General features: G+C 42.6%; 2 protein-coding genes across 2 annotated transcripts in view; both read right to left on the bottom strand.

Moving 5' to 3' along the window:
* The window catches only part of col4a5 (collagen, type IV, alpha 5 (Alport syndrome)), a 362461-nt gene that overhangs the window by 304157 nt on the left and 36820 nt on the right, over positions 1-21484 (bottom strand). The gene's annotated exons all lie outside the window — the stretch shown is intronic.
* Positions 6462-21484, bottom strand: part of LOC140372084 (leukotriene B4 receptor 1-like) — an 18396-nt gene continuing 3373 nt past the window's right edge. The window contains exons 2-5 of the mRNA XM_072459361.1: positions 10064-10608; positions 8708-8908; positions 7745-7785; positions 6462-7585 (exon numbers count right to left, since the gene is read on the bottom strand). Coding sequence (XP_072315462.1) covers positions 7279-7585; positions 7745-7785; positions 8708-8908; positions 10064-10600 — 1086 coding nt within the window. The 5' untranslated portion in view covers positions 10601-10608 and the 3' untranslated portion in view covers positions 6462-7278. The remainder of the gene's footprint in view (positions 7586-7744; positions 7786-8707; positions 8909-10063; positions 10609-21484) is intronic.

Genomic DNA, 21484 nt, shown 5'->3' with positions numbered 1-21484 from the left:
GTCTTTCAGTGAAAAGCCCTACCTTTGGTTAGGAGAGGCACCCTTGAACCTTATCGATGATCGATGATTGAGTTTGGGAGCGGGACCACACCCCTTTCACGCCCCTTCCTGCGGCTACGCTATTTAAGCATCCAGGTCACGCACATCAGCGTTCATGACTTCGTGCCCCTCCCTCCCACCCGCTTTTAATGATTCTAATGATTCTAATTTATCTCCTAGTTGGGGGGATCGAGGCCCGGGAGCCTGCAGCCCTCATCGCCAGAAGCCCCCAAACGGCATCCATTTCTGTACATTTGTGTTGTTCATGTTTCTCCTATGTCAATAAACACTTTGCATCGTAGCTGGGGTTGTGGTCCTTGCTAGTGAAGTTTTGGGTAAAACTGAGAGATTGTATCGTGGCCTACAACATCACAGAAGGAATATTATCTTAGAAAATCATTAGAAACAGATATTTTAATAATCAATCAAGCACAATTACACATGGTTATAGTTTTTGCAGAATAAGAGGGACTATCTATCGGAATAACCACATTTTTACCTGCTTTATCATGGAAGGAATCCACTCAGACGCTTCATCTGGTGAGTTTTATAAGCAGTGTTATAAGTGGCTGTTGTGGCATTGAAATACTTATTGTGAAGAGCATGTGCAGAGGGTAAGGCCCGGGTCACAAACAGATTAAATACAGTTGATAACAGTTTATCAAGTCTATTTAAACCTTAAAGGTCCCATAACATGCAAAATCGACTTTTCAGAGCTTTTAACCTTCTTACATTGCTAATTGTGTGTTTTTTCGATTGATTCCCGCAGTGTTTAGCTATATTACAGACTATCTCCTTTCCTCCAATCTCCAAACTGACGGGCGGTGGGGCAAGGCCGCGTCATAAGGGCAAGCACGCGTCACCATCGCAAGGGTGGGGGCGAATATCAAACCAAGCTGTTTGCATTTCCGGGTTGGTGAGGGGATCCAAGGTCTGGGTGATATTTCTTAACTATTATTTAAAGGGTGTTGCACAACCCTTATTATTATCAATTATACACTTAGGATAGACTACGAAACGTGAAAAAAAGCATGTTATGGCACCTTTAAATTGCAAACAATTGTTTAAAATCACAAAACATGACATTTTGACTACATTTATCATAGCTCTTCTTTTGGTCCACTCAAAACACTGCACATAACTCATTGCAGATCACACAAAATCACCTGAAAAGAATAACTACATATATAAAATATATGAAGTATGTATTTAGTAATTTAGACATTGAGCCATTCTGCCTCTCCTGCCTCTCCTGGCCCCCACGTCACAGGAAGACGCAGAGAATCTGGACGCTATGACAGATTTAGTCAAAGGTTTACCACTTTGGGGAAACTCTGGTGATGTTTGGCTCACTCCTGGGGACAAAACAGCTGTAACTGAAGAAGATTCAGTGGGCTGGGTAAAACTTGAGGACTGACGGGAGGCTGAAAACGCTTCTGTTCTGGGTTTTGGTGAAGATCCATAGAATGTAGACATTTTGAGAGGATTTGCACTTTGAGTAAACTCCGATGATTGAGTGACCTTTGTGAACAAATTAGTTGTAATGGAAGAAAATTTGGTGGAAGTGGCTAATGTAAAACTTGATCCCGTTGTGGATTTTGGTGAAGAAACAGAGAATGTAGACGAGGAACAGCAGGAGGAACAGCAGGAGGAACAGCAGGAGGAACAACAGGAGGAACAGCAGGAGGAACAGCAGGAGGAACAACAGGAGGAACAACAGGAGGAACAACAGGAGGAACAGCAGGAGGAACAGCAGGAGGAACAACAGGAGGAACAGCAGGAGGAACAGCAGGAGGAACAACAGGAGGAACAACAGGAGGAACAACAGGAGGAACAGCAGGAGGAACAACAGGAGGAACAACAGGAGGAACAACAGGAGGAACAGCAGGAGGAACAACAGGAGGAACAGCAGGAGGAACAGCAGGAGGAACAACAGGAGGAACAGCAGGAGGAACAGCAGGAGGAACAACAGGAGGAACAACAGGAGGAACAGCAGGAGGAGCAACAGGAGAAACAACAGGAGGAACAGCAGGAGGAACAACAGGAGGAACAGCAGGAGGAACAGCATGAGGAACAACAGGAGGAACAGCAGGAGGAACAGCAGGAGGAACAACAGGAGGAACAACAGGAGGAACAGCAGGAGGAACAGCAGGAGGAACAGCAGGAGGAACAGCAGGAGGAACAGCAGGAGGAACAGCATGAGGAACAGCATGAGGAACAACAGGAGGAACAGCAGGAGGAACAACAGGAGGAACAGCAGGAGGAACAACAGGAGGAACAACAGGAGGAACAACAGGAGGAACAGCAGGAGGAACAACAGGAGGAACAGCAGGAGGAACAGCAGGAGGAACAACAGGAGGAACAACAGGAGGAACAGCAGGAGGAACAGCAGGAGGAACAGCAGGAGGAACAGCAGGAGGAACAACAGGAGGAACAGCAGGAGGAACAGCAGGAGGAACAGCAGGAGGAACAGCATGAGGAACAGCATGAGGAACAACAGGAGGAACAGCAGGAGGAACAGCAGGAGGAACAACAGGAGGAACAGCAGGAGGAACAACAGGAGGAACAACAGGAGGAACAACAGGAGGAACAGCAGGAGGAACAACAGGAGGAACAGCAGGAGAAACAACGGGAGGAACAGCAGGAGGAACAGCAGGAGGAACAGCAGGAGGAACAGCAGGAGGAACAACAGGAGGAACAGCAGGAGGAACAGCAGGAGGAACAGCAGGAGGAACAGCAGGAGGAACAACAGGAGGAACAGCAGGAGGAACAGCAGGAGGAACAGCAGGAGGAACAACAGGAGGAACAACAGGAGGAACAACAGGAGGAACAGCAGGAGGAACAACAGGAGGAACAGCGGGAGAAACAACGGGAGGAACAGCAGGAGGAACAGCAGGAGGAACAGCAGGAGGAACAACAGGAGGAACAGCAGGAGGAACAGCAGGAGGAACAACAGGAGGAACAGCAGGAGGAACAACAGGAGGAACAACAGGAGGAACAACAGGAGGAACAGCAGGAGGAACAACAGGAGGAACAACAGGAGGAACAGCAGGAGAAACAACGGGAGGAACAGCAGGAGGAACAACAGGAGGTTTCTCTCCACTACTGCAAACTCACAGGAGCTGTGTTCACATTGCCGGCAGTAAGTCAGACCTGTTCCCAGTGCATGTTGGACCCTTTGTCACCGGTTCTGTTCATAGTTTTTATGGACAGAATTTCTAGGCGCAGTCAGGAGTCGGAGGGTGTGGTCAGGAGTCGGAGGGTGTGGTCAGGGGTCGGAGGGTGTGGTCAGGGGTCGGAGGGTGTACGATTTTGCTGCATCGGACCGTTGTGGTAAAGAAGGAGCTGAGTCGAAAGGCAAAGCTTTCGATTTACCGGTCGGTCTACGTTCCTACCCTCACCTATGGTCATGAGCTTTGGGTAGTGACCGAGAGAACAAGATCGCGGATACAAGCGGTCGAAATGAGTTTCCTCCGCCTGGTGGCTGGGCGCTCCCTTAGAGATAAGGGGAGGAGCTCGGCCCACAGGGGGGGAGCTCGGAGTAGAGCCGCTGCTCCTCCAGCTGCGGTGGCTCGAGCATCTGTTCCGGAGCCTCCTGGGCGCCTCCCTGGGGAGGTGTTCCGGGCATGTCCCATCGGGAAGAGGCCCGGGGAAGACCCAGGACACGCTGGAGGGACTATGTCTCTCGGCTGGCCTGGGAACGCCTCAGGATCCCCCCGGAGGAGTTGAAGGAAGTGTCTGGGGAGAGGAAGTCTGGGAGTCCCTGCTTAGACTGCTGGGCCCGCGACCCGGCCCTGGATAAAGCGGAAGAAAATGGATGGATGATTGAGTCATTACTGTAAAATACTGTCCTCTTTTCTTTTCCTCCTGTTTTCCTCTCTTAATGTACATGTCTTTCAGTGTATACAGTACATTGCTGTCACACTTTTTGCCTTATATACATAATCTGAAATAAAAGAATATATAGTCTTCTTTTACTTTCAAACAGCCAATCAGAAGTTTTTCCATAATTGTCAGAGTCTGCCTGCAGCATACTGCCACATTAAGAATCCAAATTCAATAACATCCAGCCACAAACACCACGTCACCCATTTATGATATTTGCTGAAAAACAGCCTCTAAACTTCATATATGGGCTTGGAGGACGACACCACGAGAGAGCAAGGAACACGGAAGTCAGGATGGGAGGTGTTTTACAGCTTGAGGGCGATAAAAAATGTCCAAACAATCATGTTACCATCTTATTGAAATAAAGGAGGACTTTCATCGGTTCATGTTTGTTGAATCCTGTGATAGAGGCCCAGGCAGAGGCCCTGGAGCTGGGACAGACTGTGACTGCTGAGCAGCCTATGGCTCTTTTAATAAGCCTATCAAATGTTATTTTCTTATTTTTGTATAAAATAATCTGTAACAAATATATAAAAAACTAACAATCATGCAGGATTGAGAGTAAAGAAGTTAAATATATTCAAAACTCCCCTGATTTCCTGATTTCGTTTGAGTAAGATTTTTATTTTACATGTTTTAGCCATTTTACAAATGATTTTTTTAGTCTTCTGTTTTACTGTTGTTTGCTGTCTGCTGATCGGCCTCTTGGCCAAGTCTCACTGGAAAAATGGTTTTAGTTTGTGCCTGTCCTGGTTAAATAAGAGTAAGTTTCTTGTCTGCTTGATGACACTTCACTGATCTCTGAGGGGAAATCTCAGGAGTCAGATCTTGAGCCTTTATGTTCCACGTCAGAGTAAAATTTATAAAGAATGACTGAATGTAGAGGGCTACTTTTAAAAAATAAATAAAAAATAAATAAAAGGACAGTTAGAGTTTCATTTTAAAACCTCTTAGATCATGATAAACAGATTTTCTCACACTTTTTTATTGCCCCAACATGTTAAGAACTTCCCTTTTCTCTTATAAATGTGGTGAGTCTGAAACCAGTGGCATTAAGGAGGTCACGGGTTAGACAGTCGCACTGGGAGAGTCGTATACAGGGGACATATTCTCATTGTGCCTGTAGATTTCACCAGATAAAACGTTTTGTGTGTTTGTGCAGTAGATGCAGCACAACGCATGGCTACAATCCGGCGTGTTTACAGTGTATCATGTATGTTCATGAACATGCACTGTTAAAAAAAGAAAAAAAAGAATTCCATTGCATGCTTGTATTAAAGTGCATTATGTACTTTTCTGATGTTCCACAAAATGGCATAAACTTAAACGGATCAATCACCATGTCACCATCACCTTTCTCTCACTCCTTTCTCACTATCCCCGAGGACCTGTGGACCCAGATGCTCCTCTCCTGGTGAAGCGGTCTCTACCCCATATGGACGGTCCTTCATCTGCCTGGAAGAGCTGGTTCTCCTCCTGAAGAACTGGTTCTCCTCCTGAAGAACTAGTTGTCCTCCTGAAGAACTAGTTGTCCTCCTGAGTGGGTCCAGCTCCAGTCTCCCTCGCGTCCGTCTGTCCGTCTGATGGAGTCAGATCTCACCTTCACTCCGGAACTCCTCCAGGTTTCTAATTTTTACCAAAGAGGTTTTTTGTAGTTTTTCCTGGCCGAGGAATATTGTATTTTGTTGATTGTAAATGCTTGTTTACAATCTGGTTGCTAGGTAACTGCAATTATCTAAGTCACATAAACATCACCATAATTGCCAAATGGTTTGGTAAAATCTTTTGATATAATCATATTCCCTTTGCTTTACTGAAAAGTGTTGTCTAATGTTTCATTTGGACTTTAAAAAGAAGTTCTCAAGAGATAAGACTTTGTTTTTATTGCAATATCCATTAAATGATTGTTGTCATACGTCGGCAGTGATTAGCGGTACCGTGATGCTATCTCTTCTTGACACCGACTGAAATGACATTCTGACAATTTATGATCAAATGAACATTGTGAAATTTGTTCCTTTATGTTCCAAGGAACAGGAATGAACAGAAGATTTCAAATCATAGGTGAAGTCAGTGAGTGAGCTTTGCTGAATCTTCCCTTGAAACAAGAAGTCTTTGTTGATACTTGAACATTTGAATTTACTCATTTTTGTCCAAATGTAATGCTTTGCCAATAACAGGGTGTTGCATCATGAAGTCGTGCGATCTAATCCTTGTAAGATGTTGTAACAGTTTGGAAATGCAGTGATATAGATTGTGAGGTTGTGTTTTAGACAATTTAAAAGATATTTTTTTGCAAATAAACTCTTTGTATGACTGGTAGAAAAGTGCAGTATTTTTTAAATCAATTTCAATCATACAAATGAATTACATACATTCTTATTCTCAAACAAATCACATGTATTGACATCACTGTGTTTCCGTTTGCTGTGCTGCCCCCTGCTGGTATTACAATAAAAGACAAGCCATAAAATGAAAAATAATTAATAAATATATACACAAGAAAAAACGTCAATTTATTACAGCTCATTTCAAAACCATGAAAAAATATATTTTCTTTATGATACATACACAATTTTACAGGAATAGAAATGTGTTGTTTGACCTAAAATGAGTTCACTGAAATGTCCAATCAGGAGAACCACCACCACTCATGGAGTTTCTATACACAATGCTGTATCGAATGGAAATATATACATTATACACAAGGTTTGGCTGAAGTACTCTGTCCCTGAGTACCCTAAGTACTGCACATCCAACGTGCAGTGTAGGTAGTGTAGCAGAGTGGTTAACGCACTTTTTGAGTTCTCGTTATGACATGCATTTTCAACTGGTAAATCTAAATTCACCGTAGAGTAACTGTTTATATACTTTGATTGACTCATCCATGTTTCAGTTGATTCTGTATTGTCCTGCAAATGAGGCTCAGAAAAGTCCCGTTTTCACCTACCCCCTATGCGATTATCTGAACAATTAATACTGCAAATGATGGTTCCAATAGTTCTAAAATGCCCCAAAACCATTGTTTGTTTTGGTGAAATGTCACTGTGAAGAGGCGGAGCTCATTAGACAGAAAGTCAATGGACATATTTCTATTATTCTGCGTTTTAGATCGGTATTGTAGTTTACAAATGTGTTATTTTCCACACACATCAGTGCAGTTGGTTACATCCACTTGTCAGTCACTCAAAGCATGGCCGAGATTGGCCAGTAGGGGGAGTGGGCGAGAAGAAGCGTGCAGCTGCAATCAACAGAAGTGCACTGACTCACATTGAAACTATTTATCAAGATTGATCCGTCATAAATCATGGTTCAGGTTCAGCATCCAATTCCTCCAGCAAAAATGTTCCGCTACATCCCGTTCTTCACCGGCTTCACTTGGTTTGAACTTGTATCTGTGGCCGAATCCTGCTCCTTGTCTTTGAGCATCACGGAGTTGGCTTCCTTGTCCCTGTCTCGGCTGTTTTGGCTGTTCTGTCGGCTTTTTCGCGTCGCAGAGTCCAGTCCGGTTCGCTCAAAAAGTCGGGCCATGAACGCCATGCCCTCTCTGCGGATGTAGGACTTTCCGGCGAAGAAGTAGAGCACCGGGTTCGCACAGCTGCTGATGAAGGCGATGGCTGCGGCGACGGCTCGGCCCCTGTGCCAAATCTTGTTTAATCTGTGTAAAAAAAGAAAGCAAATCATTTAATTCAGTTCAATTTGTTTTTGTAAAGCCCAAAATCACAATAACAGTTGCCTCTAAGGGCGACAGTGAAAAACGGATTAAGAAATGTCCCAAAAAATGACAGTTGAGCTCTGCATTAACATTTGTATTTACCTGTCTTTCACATCTCCTTTTGGATATAAAGCCTCTGTAACCTGGTAAAAAAGTAGAGAATTCATCATTATTTTCTCATTTATTGTTTGTTGGTTTTTTTTGCTATAGTGGCTGTCCATGAAGAAGAGGAAGTGGCTGACCAGAAAGGTTGTATCGTGCACCTTTAGGGGGATCAGGTCTGATTTATTTCCTTCCAAAACAAACTGCTTTTGATACAGTCGACTGCAGCTGAAGCGCCGTCCAAACGCTGCTGTGTTGGAGATGTTCTGACCCAGACCTGGCATAAGACTGGACTGAACCATTACCACGCCCTTTGTGGCTTGAACAGGTTCTCAAACGTTTCAGCCCAGGACCCCCAAAATAATTGTGTAACTAATACGGGACCCCTGCTGCATCCGAGATAATTTTGTTGTGTAACATTTAAAATCAGGTTACATTTGTGTTTATTTGAGTGGCTTAATGTGGTATTGTACATAATTTTACTAAAATATACTGTTTCCAACCAAATATATATGTCAAATACATTGTCATAATTTAAAAAAATACATCCCCTAGTCATTTTGGGAACAACTGGCTTAGAAGAACTCTATTAAATCAGTCCTCAGTTATTAGCCTTTTGTGCATGTTTTAGGTTGAATTGAAGTCAGAGGCCTGAGCGTGCAAACAGAAAAAGCACCACCCAGCCTGGGACCTTGTTGTTGTGAGGTGAGCGTGCAAACTGCCTTGTAAATAAATGAATGGTCACATTTATATAGCTGCCAATGACCCAACGGCAGTATTCACCTGAGGCAGCTGCAATCACACCGCCAACCTGTGGGCCAGTGGATCTGACCGCTCCACCAGGAGAGCGCGGGATCAGAAGACGAGCCCTCGACCACTGAGCTAATCTCATAATGTAAACGTATAACACATTGACATTCATTCTACAACTAAATAGAATGCAAATGTGAAACTTGCTGGTACCTGCACCATGTTGATGACGTGGTAGGGCAGCCAGAACAAGCAGAAGGTCACGACAATGGCCAAAATGAGCTTCTCGCTGCGGATCCGCCTCCGAAACCTGGTCTGTCTGATCCTCTTGAGGATGCCGATGTAGCTGACCACGATGAGGGTGTATGGGATACAAAAGCCGATGACCAGCTCCAGCATGTACTGAATCATCACCTTCAAAGACAGAAGGTGCAAAACGTCAACGTGTGAAAAACCACATCAAGTGTTACACATAATGCTACCGACCCGTGCTTTTGTTGTTTTGACAATTCTGGTTAAGCAGAAATCCTGTTCTTTTAAAACGATGGATAAAAGTGTATAGATAGATTGAGATTGATATAGATTGAGCTCAGCAGTGCAAAATAATACAAGCGGAAGGAGGCACACTATTAATGGCGTCGCTGGCAGGAATTTCCAATACAAGGTTTGGTTTGGCTGAGCTAGGGACAGGTCAGAAATCTAAAGTTGAATTTACTGTTTAATTGTCAGATTGAAAATTTGTCGACCTAGTTTATGGTTAACAGTTACTGAGCAAATCCACATGAAACAGAAACAGCACAAAGTTCAACGTCTGTCAGCGCAAACAAACGTCACATTGTTTTTTTAGAAGGTGGTGCCAAGATTCAACACAAAAGACTTTGTTGTTGGTTGAAAATACTTCAGGATATAAGATTAATAGTTGGTGGAGACAGTCCCCAGCAAATTTGTATCTCTCAAAGAACTATGTGCAAGCCGCTGCTCATCTCACAAATTCGGGAACGGGAAACACCAATGACTGTCGAAAATCAGAGTGACAGAGGGAGAAGAGGAAGAGGACAGAAAATCCACCATCACAATTCTAAACTTTTGTACTTATGTAGTGGAACAGTGTTGCCACGACATCAAAGGCATTGTTTTTTTAAGGTGCAATATGTAACTGTTTTGGTGCATTTACCGTATATTCCGGACTATACGTTTTTTCATAGTTTTGGCCGGGGTGCGACTTAAACTTATATTTATACTTATATACTTATACTTCGGAGCGACTTATTTGTGATATTGTTTGTTATTTCCACACTTGCAACCGCATTTCATACTCCAGTGCAACTTATATATGTTTTTTTTCTTCGATATTATGCATCTTTTGGCGACTTATACTCCAGTGTAACTTATAGTCCGGAAAATACGGTATTCAGTTGAAGGTGTTTGCTGTATTGCTCAAAAGACAAATGGCAAAACTCCGACTTGTAACTTAGATCAGGATAACTGCTGGACAAAAGTCTCCAGGGATACGAGTTCCACAGTGCACCTTCAAATGCTATGCCCACAGTTATTGATTGGGCCGCTCACGTCTTTGTGGGTGTCGTGGTAGGAGTCGCATGCCGCTCGCGCCCCGTACTGCCTCGTGTCCCTGTAGATCAAGGCCGGGACCGAGGCCAGCATCACCAAAACCCACGTCACCGCCAGAACTCGCATCACCGTCCTCTGCCCCGTGATGGCCCTGACCTTATGGGGCCACCGTATCGCCCACACCCGGTACAGGCTCATGATGGTGATCAGATAGATGGACGCGTACATGTTCAACAGGCACAGGTAGAAGAGCACTTTGCACATGACGTTTCCAAATATCCAGTTCTTCATGACGAGGTAGACGATGAAGAACGGCGTCAGGGCCATGAGGGAGCCGTCGGCGATGGCCAGGTTCAAAATGAGCAGAGTGGTGACGTTTTGTTTCCGGGCGCGGGCCAAAATGCTCCACATGATGAAGAGGTTGCCGGGGAGGCCCAACAGGAAAACCAGGGATAGAATGAGAGCGCCCATGGTAGTGGACGCGGTGCTGTCCACGATGGTCTCGCCGGTCGAATTCAAGGTGTTGTTTGACAGCATTTTGGCACCTGTGTGAGAAGCAAACGAGAGAGGATCAAGAGACGTCTATCCCCTGCATTTGACCCATAGTTCAATAACGGCGGCTCAAACTGTCAGCAGCATGTGTGCGCGACATTGCGTTTGTGCGACATCACGTTTGAGCCCACAAATAAACTCCGAAAGACATAAAAGGTCATTTGTATGTGGTAAATTTGCTGTTTATGTTTCCATCCATCCATTTTCTACCACTTGTTCCCTTTCGGGGTCGCGGGTGACTGAAGCCTATCCCAGTGACTTCGGGCCTTAGGCGGGGTACACCCTGGACAGTGGCCAACTCGTCGCAGGGATCTGTTTATGTTTGTTATGGAAAATCGTTATTATCGGTATTATTGGGGATTGTGGCATTGATATGTTTGTGGGACTAACAGAAGTGAGTGCTAATGGTTCCATTGTAACCAGTAAAGTTCCAGACAAAAGCCTATATCCATTAATTTATTTTGGAGGTCGCAAAGATGATGATGTTGAGGTTCTTTTCAACGACAACCAGGACGGGCAAAGCTACGAATGGGTGCACCAAGAGGGTCCATGCGGGACTATTTGGAAACAGAGTGCAAGAGGCCGGTTCGAGATCAAAACCAAAGGTGGAGTGGTGAGAACTGTGGGTATTGAAGACGATACGACTAAAACTGAGTCCCAATCATCCAAACCACGACGCATGTCTAACAAAATATCATGACTTGTGAAGTGATCGTGTTCAGGCCTCTTTCGATGTTGCCAGATAGTAAATGGCGCGAATACTATCAATTCAATCGTCAATTCTGATTTAACGTTCATTCTAAGCAACACGTGTTCGCAATTCAGTCGCTGACACTCGAGATCCGGAGGCGTCTCGCACCTCTTCTCGTGACGACCGCGTCTCCTGGCGTCCGGGGCGATGGATTCATACTTTCCTGCCTGGAGCGCTGTATGTCTCCGGCAGCTTTGAGGGAGCGTGGCGCAAGTGTAACGTGTTTAAACCCGGAGTCTTTAATTCCTCACGTTACAGGACCAGACACGAAGCAGCTGGTTTCAGATTTACCCCGACATTTACGATAAGATAAGATAATCCTTTATTGTCCCACATGGGGAAATTTCATAAGTGTGATAAAATGTGAATATATGATTATATTTCTGTGATGTATTTTATCTGCATAATAGTGATATTTTATCTGCATCATTAGTCTAAGAGAAGAACGGGTGTGTGACAGCATTTGTTTGTGAAGGGGTCGTAAAGATGGGCCAAAGGATGTTTACCCTAGGGGGGGTGATAACCCAGAGGAGTCTGGGTAATGTTTACCCAAGGCTTGATCTCTACGGAAAAATACCAAGTGCCTTGATGTGAAGCTGACCAATGAGAAATGTGACCCGCCTATTCCAGAATATCTAATAAAACCAACCAGCATGGGAAAAAAGGGTGTGAGACGCGGGGGTGAGACGCAGGAGGGTCAGCCAGGCTCCTTACAACGGCCTGGCTGACACAGTCCCCGCGTTTTCTCCCATGCATGCCACACAAATGTCTGACGTTTCTGTGTCGTTTAATATTCTAAGTTGAATTGTGTTCTCAATGTGTTAAGGAATAGCATCGGGTGTATGTCTAATTCCATGACATTTTCTGGTCCTATCGAGCCGGACGACAAGCTGCCCTTCGCGGAGATTGACGGGTGAATCGGTGAAGTCTGTGCACAGCTAAAAGGAAGTCCACTTTTCCCGTGGCCGCCCATCGCACCTCAGTCTCCGCGAGGAGAGCGCGTCGTTTCGAAGCAGCAGGAGAACACAGGCGACAAAGAAGGTCAGACAAAAATTTTGTGTGTGAAAAAGAGTTAGCCATAAAACGTTTTTATGCATTAGTTTGATATTTACTGGAAAAATATTGTAGACTTATGGACGAGATAAGTTTCTCACATAAGCAAGGCAGTTAGGTATTACTGAGGAAATACCCAGTTTCATATTACTGAGGAAATACGCAGTTTAGGTATTACTGAGGAAATACCCAGTTTCATATTACTGAGGAAATATGTGTGAATGTAAGCGCTGTGCACGAGCGAGTTAAGTAAGAGAGAAGTGTGAATGTGTGAATGAGGATTAATAGTGATTAACTAACAAGTGTGAATCACAATTAATCATACAAGGGTCACAAGGCGTTATTCTGAGAGATCTAAAATTTGCAGTCACGGGTGAATCTTAAACACCACGTTTATGTCCGGAGGAATCTAATATGGAATTTTCTCTAGAAGCTTGACATTGACCGTGACTGTAAAGCAAGTAGCATTTCTCTCAGACGACCGAGACCAAATAATGCCAAAATTATCACCCCAAACTGTAAAAAGACAAAGGAAAAGTCATAAGAGGATTTTGGAGGGAGACTTCCAGCATGCTCAGATGACGTGGCAGAGAGGGGGAGATAAGGGGGGTCAACAAGACAGGAGAATGGAAAGCAGTTCAGAGGACGCTCTGAACTGATGAAATAAGTAAAACTAAACCCAGCTGGTTTTAAATTTTAGTATTTGAGAGCTCTGTATTTCAACAAATTTAGGGTTTTGTTTGATTGACAACAATCAATTATAAAGATTGTATTAAACTTGATAAGAGATGAAGATTATTTCAGATTTTTATAGATGGCCAATTTTTTGGGGAATGTGATCACAGACAGGACACTTCCTGTCCCCGACATAGAAGACAAAAGTTGTGTTTTTACGGTATCGTGTTTTTTGAGTGCACAGAACAAACCCACGTTTTGTTTTGTTTTATTTTTGGACTTGACAAAATTATCTTTTGGACTTATTATGTAACCATAATACATGACTAGATGAAAGTACAGGACGAAAAGACAGAAGTGTTTTTAAATTTAGGATCAAATACAGGCACAGGCCTGGGAGTGATAATGTGGGTAAATGAGTGACTACTGATGTTTTTGGACATAGGAGTAGAATGGGTAGTAAGTAAAGTGATAGTAAAAGTTATATCAGTAACTTATTTATTTGTATTATTATGAGGAAACCTCGTATTGCGATGTAGACGTAAGTGAGGGAATAAGTTAAATAGTGACGTCCGATGTCCTCCTTGGAAAGACATGACTGTGTGTCATTAACTAAAGACAACAGGACACCAAGTCATAAAGATAGTCAGAGATAAGGGGCTATTGACTGGCAAAGAATCTGGAGGACTCAGGATGGAGCAGATGTCGTTATCTTTACGTATCACAGTGACAATTAAGAGCAACACCACCTCAGGGGGAGGGTTGACGTGATGAGTAATAGGAAAAGTTAAAATTAACAGGGAAAGAATTTGACATTCTAAAGTAAATACCTGAAGGATTGTGGAGATTCAATCAAGAATTGAATAGATTTAAATAAGACAATATCATCTAAATTTAGACGTTATAGAAGTTATGAAAACCAGTGATAACAGGACTTAAACATTATAGGACTCAGGTCGGAGCCAAGAGGGGTTAGACTACAGGAAGGGCCTGGGGGGAGTAGAATAAATTTTACGAGACCCGCAGATTACCTGAAGATAGTGAAAACTATAACCAGGGGAAGGTTTAGAATCATTTTGATTGTTATACACATAATATAGACTTGTTAGAACAAACTAATACACAATGTTTGTAAAGCACCACATGAGCAGGTGTGAGAGATTGAGTTTGAAACTCACCTGAAGCACATATAGAAGATTAGCACATATTACATTAGATGTGTGACTTTATGCAGGCCACACAAACAGAGGAGATGTGAAATTATTAATTATGTGAAGAATTCTAAGTTGTGAACTGACCCTTATGGCCAGCTCAACGGGGGAATTATTGAGATAATTAGTATTGTTTGATGTATTTGTATTGCACACACACACACACACATACGCGCGCACACGTGGAGACCAAACATTTAGAGTTTGAAACTTTTAGAGTTTGAAACATTTAGAGTTTGAAACATTGGGAGTTTGAAACAAATGGTGGTAAAACAGATAGGTTAGGGCAGTGTCGGATAACAGACACATAGACGGTTTACAGACACACAGGGGGGGGGCCCAGCGCCGTGGAAGGGGGGCTCAGCCAGGGATGTGACCACTGACCTGTGAAAGGTCAAGAGGTGACATTGCGGAGTGGAAGACAGACGCAATTCCATCTCTTCCTTGATTACATCTTGGATTAGTGAACGTTGTAAACTATCTGGATTATTTAATTTTGTTTAAATGTAGTAGTTTGAGAAATGGGAATTCAATATCTCAAAAAGGAGGGATATGTACGTGTAAACAAATATTCCGAATCAATAATTACTAAAAAAAAATTGTAAACAGGAAAACTGTTTGAAATGCACTGAATTGTCGAAAAGACTTTGTTTATCACCACAGCAGAACGTGTTGGAGATGTGGTGTTTACAGAGACAATCCAAGTGGGACAGCCAGTGGACGGAGCCACACCGTGTCGTCCTCACACCGACCATTGGAGGGACGAGAACATGGGTGCTCTCATGGGAAAGTGAGAGAAATGTCTGGACAACACAGCACCAGATCCATAACATCGCAGACGCAGGACTTCGTTTGTATTCTTCGTTTTTGTATGCAGAGACAACAGACAGAGATTCTACAGTACGCAAAGTACTATACTCTGCTACAATGAACGAGAGACAGAGGCTACGGTGCGCAGAGTACCATACTCTGTGGAAAAAGAATCAACAGTTATCATCATCACAGTGATGACGGTAATATGGGTGCTGAACACCTGTATTATGCACCGGACAATCGGGACAATCGGGACAATCGGGACAATCGGGACAATCGATCAACATACACAACGGTGTATACCGGTTAATGGAATATAGAGGGAAGAAAATAAGTGATCAACTTGAAGGAAGGTTATGAAATGTATAATGTATAATGTACAATTGACATGACAGAGGCTGAAGAAACACAATGGCATATTATACAGCCACAGTTGTTTACACTAACTATCTTTTTATCTGCTACAACATAACTACATGTAATGTTAATGAGATTATGAATTGAGATGGGAAATGTACCAGTTCATATGTGTCATAGGTGTGAACGAAGCGAGCAGCGGAGGGAGGTCTCTTAAGGAACCAAGAGAGGACTTATGGTGATGTGGGGACACTTGTCGGATGTTGTGCCTATGTATCCCTTTTGTGGCCAGCCATGGTCATAACAAAGACCAGCATCACCCAGAACCATACCGCAGGGTCAAGGTCGAGAGGTTAGTGGACAATCTGGTCCCAGTAGCACCTGATACGACGTATTTGATTCTAATGGGGTGTCCAGAGGTCCCTGACGAGTCAAACTGACTGACCACAGAGCAGTGGGTTTAAGGGCTTTCCGCTTGTACTTCTATATTTCCCATCACACCGCACAAATTATAGACAAGATAAATGGTCTGTTTGTCAAATTACAGAGATTAACCAATCTGACTCAAAATTTAGGACAGTAATGCTGTAGAAATGTTGTGGGCCGAGAGAAAAGGAGTGTGTTCAATGTTGAAAAATGTGCATAACTTTTTGAGTGTAAAAGTGTCATTTTAACAACAATATGAAGGACATGTTGAAAACTGAAATGAGTAATGTGTTTGGCGTATGAGACAGAAGACTAATGCTTTGATAAACAGGAGGGAAATGTGATAAAATGTGAATATATGATTATATTTCTGTGATGTATTTTATCTGCATAATAGTGATATTTTATCTGCATCATTAGTCTAAGAGAAGAACGGGTGTGTGACAGCATTTGTTTGTGAAGGGGTCGTAAAGATGGGCCAAAGGATGTTTACCCTAGGGGGGGTGATAACCCAGAGGAGTCTGGGTAATGTTTACCCAAGGCTTGATCTCTACGGAAAAATACCAAGTGCCTTGATGTGAAGCTGACCAATGAGAAATGTGACCCGCCTATTCCAGAATATCTAATAAAACCAACCAGCATGGGAAAAAAGGGTGTGAGACGCGGGGGTGAGACGCAGGAGGGTCAGCCAGGCTCCTTACAACGGCCTGGCTGACACAGTCCCCGCGTTTTCTCCCATGCATGCCACACAAATGTCTGATGTTTCTGTGTCGTTTAATATTCTAAGTTGAATTGTGTTCTCAATGTGTTAAGGAATAGCATCGGGTGTATGTCTAATTCCATGACAATAAGACAGTTCCTTGTAAGATTAGTAATGATATACGGAGACAAATGTGGCCAATGGATAGAGTGATACGAGCATTCGAGTCGCAACGGATTTGGAGACATTTCAGACTACGTAAACAGTATCCACGGATTTCAGAATAATGAAAACAAAATTGCACTGCTGCCATACTAATCAATCACTATATCATGTGTATCATAGACGTATACATTAGTTATTAATCACTGAGCGGCTCGTCTAGTCCGGTAAGATTTCCCCCGTGTATTTTTTCTATGTTTAATGACCAATCAAGTACTTTAGCTTTATTAAACAGGAAATAAAACGTCTACCGAATGAAAAAATAAAAAAAATTGCGTTCGCTCTTTTTTCTGAGCTTGGCCCTGATTGGTTTGACCCTGTCCTAGTCCTGGTTTGGTCCTGTCAAATGGTCGATGTGATATTTGTTTGGGGTTTGCCAATTGATCGACCAGAACCAGAACCAGAACCAGAACCAGAACCAGAACCAGAACCAGAACCAGAACCAGAACCAGAACCAGAACCAGAACCAGAACCAGAACTAGTCCAGGTATAACTCAGGCTCTTAGTCCCAATTCTGATGTTGCATGTGTACTTAAATGTGCTTTATGTAACCATTGTCGTGGAAGAGCTTGCTTGTCTTTATGGAAATGTGTTGCGCTTTACCCGGAATATTTCACTGTGCGGCAATAAAATAAACGCCACTCGGCCAAGTTACAGGTCAGATCTGTGGAGAGGTGACTCCGCTCACTGCATGAAAGCTTGATTTTTGATTGTTTACGCCAGTAATTGAACAAACGACGGATCCACCGCCGGGAAAGTTACACGGCGCATCTTTCAACGTGAACGCAGCCTAAACAATACCTCTTTTCATTTGCAGTTCAGCGCGTTATACGTCACCGCTTAAAACAAATTACCACTTTCTCCTGTATCTTTATGGAAATCACAGCGCTAATCCTATGCCCTCCTTTCCTCGAGGCTATATCCGAGCCATTATGTACATGAGATCATAATTATGTGCGACGCATGTTAGTCATTTAGTCCATTGAAACGTTACATGTTGCTCTTGACTTGTCGCCGCACGCTGGGCCGCGTTCACGCCCTGTGGACTTGTGCCGCCGAAACTATGCGGCTCTTGTGTATTTTCAGTCGCGAACGCACACCCTCGACTGTCCTGTTTCGGAATACAACGACAATGCTGTCCACACGCACTGGAAATGTTGAGTTACGAACCACTGCAACTTGAAATTACTACAAGAAACGCAGCTTTGCACAGAGCCTATGCAAAAGCAGTATTTGGCTCGTTTCCTGCAGTGAGTTTGTTTGTGTTTTGATAGATTCTTCATAACTAACCGTCATTTTATTGAATTAATGCTGGAATTTGACACACCTCTGTCTTGTAATTGCTTTGCTGACATTGTGAGTGACTCCAAACAAAATACAAACGATACTGACAAAGCGTTAAAGAATTGAGCAACTATACCTGTCTTCTCTTTGAGCGGAGAACCAAAATGTTGGAATTGTCAGCGAACATATAATATCTCATCTTTAAGACGCACGAGGAACAGCTTGACAGTCGAGGCCGCTTTTACCTCCTTCAATGCCACGATTATCCTACATCTGACTTATTGTATACATTATCCTACACGTGACTTATTGTATACATTATCCTGCACGTGACTTATTGTATACATTATCCTGCACGTGACTTATTGTATACATTATCCTGCACGTGACTTATTGTATACATTATCTTGCACGTGACTTATTGTATACATTATCCTGCACGTGACTTATTGTATACATTATCCTGCACGTGACTTATTGTATACATTATCCTGCACGTGACTTATTGTATACATTATCTTGCACGTGACTTATTGTATACATTATCCTGCACGTGACTTATTGTATACATTATCTTGCACGTGACTTATTGTATACATTATCCTGCACGTGACTTATTGTATACATTATCCTGCACATGACTTATTGTATACATTATCCTGCACGTGACTTATTGTATACATTATCCTGCACGTGACTTATTGTATACATTATCCTACACGTGACTTATTGTTTATCCTGTTGGTCCAATGAGACTACGCCAAAGTCTCTCAGATCTCTCTTTTACCAAGCGTTAAAGCCAAGTCACACTACAAAACACAATGTTATCACCATTGCAATATCCTCAGCAAATACAACATACCATATTTCCGGACTATAAGATTTTTCATAGTTGTGGCCGGGGTGCAACTTATATTTATACTCATGTACTTATACTCCGGAGCGACTTATATGTGATATTATTTGTTATTTTCCCACTTGCAACCGCATTTCATACTCCAGTGCGTCTTATATATGTTTTTTCCTTCTCTATTATGCATTTTTTGGCTGGTGCGACTTATAGTCCAGAACATACCATACTCTATTCAAAATTCAATACTGCTGCTCCACCTCCTTGGAAAAAAATATGTCCAACTTTGCTCTGAACAAACTACTGGATCGACCCGCTCCACAACAACAGAAACTGGCACCATCCCCAAAAGATCAACCTCCAAAAATAACTTCACTGGAAACCTGAGAAAAGCACATCCTGAGAATCAATGGAGCCAACAGCCGCCAAGTTAGATTTTAGTTGTGTATTTTGTGTACTTTACTGAGCCCACGTTAATAATGAAATGTAACGTGTTGTGATTGTAATGAAATGTGTACTTTTTTATTACTGTTGTTGTTGTTGTTGTTGTTGAGCTAAATCTGGTGCAGATCATCTTCTCTCTTGATGATTCATTATTTTTTACGTTGTCAGTGACAAATGAAGACTAAACTAAACTAAAAATACAGGAATGTGCTTTGGCAGTTTGATGCAACAGATACAATAAGGAACAGGCCAAATAAACATCATCAAAATAAAATGCACAACAAATAAAACAATAAGCAGACGAAAGGTGCAAAAAGAGTAAAGAGTATTCCTAAAGTGAGTTATTTGTGATTTCTGATGTTGCATGTGTACTTAAATGTGCTTTATGTAACCATTGTCGTGGAAGAGCTTGCTTGTCTTTATGGAAATGTGTTGCGCTTTACCCGGAATATTTCACTGTGCGGCAATAAAATAAACGCCACTCGGCCAAGTTACAGGTCAGATCTGTGGAGAGGTGACTCCGCTCACTGCATGAAAGCTTGATTTTTGATTGTTTACGCCAGTAATTGAACAAACGACGGATCCACCGCCGGGAAAGTTACACGGCGCATCTTTCAACGTGAACGCAGCCTAAACAATACCTCTTTTCATTTGCAGTTCAGCGCGTTATACGTCACCGCTTAAAACAAATTACCACTTTCTCCTGTATCTTTATGGAAATCACAGCGCTAATCCTATGCCCTCCTTTCCTCGAGGCTATATCCGAGCCATTATGTACATGAGATCATAATTATGTGCGACGCATGTTAGTCATTTAGTCCATTGAAACGTTACATGTTGCTCTTGACTTGTCGCCGCACGCTGGGCCGCGTTCACGCCCTGTGGACTTGTGCCGCCGAAACTATGCGGCTCTTGTGTATTTTCAGTCGCGAACGCACACCCTCGACTGTCCTGTTTCGGAATACAACGACAATGCTGTCCACACGCACTGGAAATGTTGAGTTACGAACCACTGCAACTTGAAATTACTACAAGAAACGCAGCTTTGCACAGAGCCTATGCAAAAGCAGTATTTGGCTCGTTTCCTGCAGTGAGTTTGTTTGTGTTTTGATAGATTCTTCATAACTAACCGTCATTTTATTGAATTAATGCTGGAATTTGACACACCTCTGTCTTGTAATTGCTTTGCTGACATTGTGAGTGACTCCAAACAAAATACAAACGATACTGACAAAGCGTTAAAGAATTGAGCAACTATACCTGTCTTCTCTTTGAGCGGAGAACCAAAATGTTGGAATTGTCAGCGAACATATAATATCTCATCTTTAAGACGCACGAGGAACAGCTTGACAGTCGAGGCCGCTTTTACCTCCTTCAATGCCACGATTATCCTACATCTGACTTATTGTATACATTATCCTACACGTGACTTATTGTATACATTATCCTGCACGTGACTTATTGTATACATTATCCTGCACGTGACTTATTGTATACATTATCCTGCACGTGACTTATTGTATACATTATCTTGCACGTGACTTATTGTATACATTATCCTGCACGTGACTTATTGTATACATTATCCTGCACGTGACTTATTGTATACATTATCCTGCACGTGACTTATTGTATACATTATCTTGCACGTGACTTATTGTATACATTATCCTGCACGTGACTTATTGTATACATTATCCTGCACGTGACTTATTGTATACATTATCCTGCACATGACTTATTGTATACATTATCCTGCACGTGACTTATTGTATACATTATCCTGCACGTGACTTATTGTATACATTATCCTACACGTGACTTATTGTTTATCCTGTTGGTCCAATGAGACTACGCCAAAGTCTCTCAGATCTCTCTTTTACCAAGCGTTAAAGCCAAGTCACACTACAAAACACAATGTTATCACCATTGCAATATCCTCAGCAAATACAACATACCATATTTCCGGACTATAAGATTTTTCATAGTTGTGGCCGGGGTGCAACTTATATTTATACTCATGTACTTATACTCCGGAGCGACTTATATGTGATATTATTTGTTATTTTCCCACTTGCAACCG

Source organism: Eucyclogobius newberryi, unplaced genomic scaffold (assembly GCF_026437365.1).
Source record: "Eucyclogobius newberryi isolate DKJ021-1_F unplaced genomic scaffold, fEucNew1.0.hap1 SCAF_22, whole genome shotgun sequence".
Taxonomy (NCBI): Eukaryota; Metazoa; Chordata; class Actinopteri; order Gobiiformes; family Gobiidae; genus Eucyclogobius; species Eucyclogobius newberryi.
Note: the sequence above shows the minus strand (reverse complement) of the source record. Positions and strands in the feature narration are given on the sequence as shown.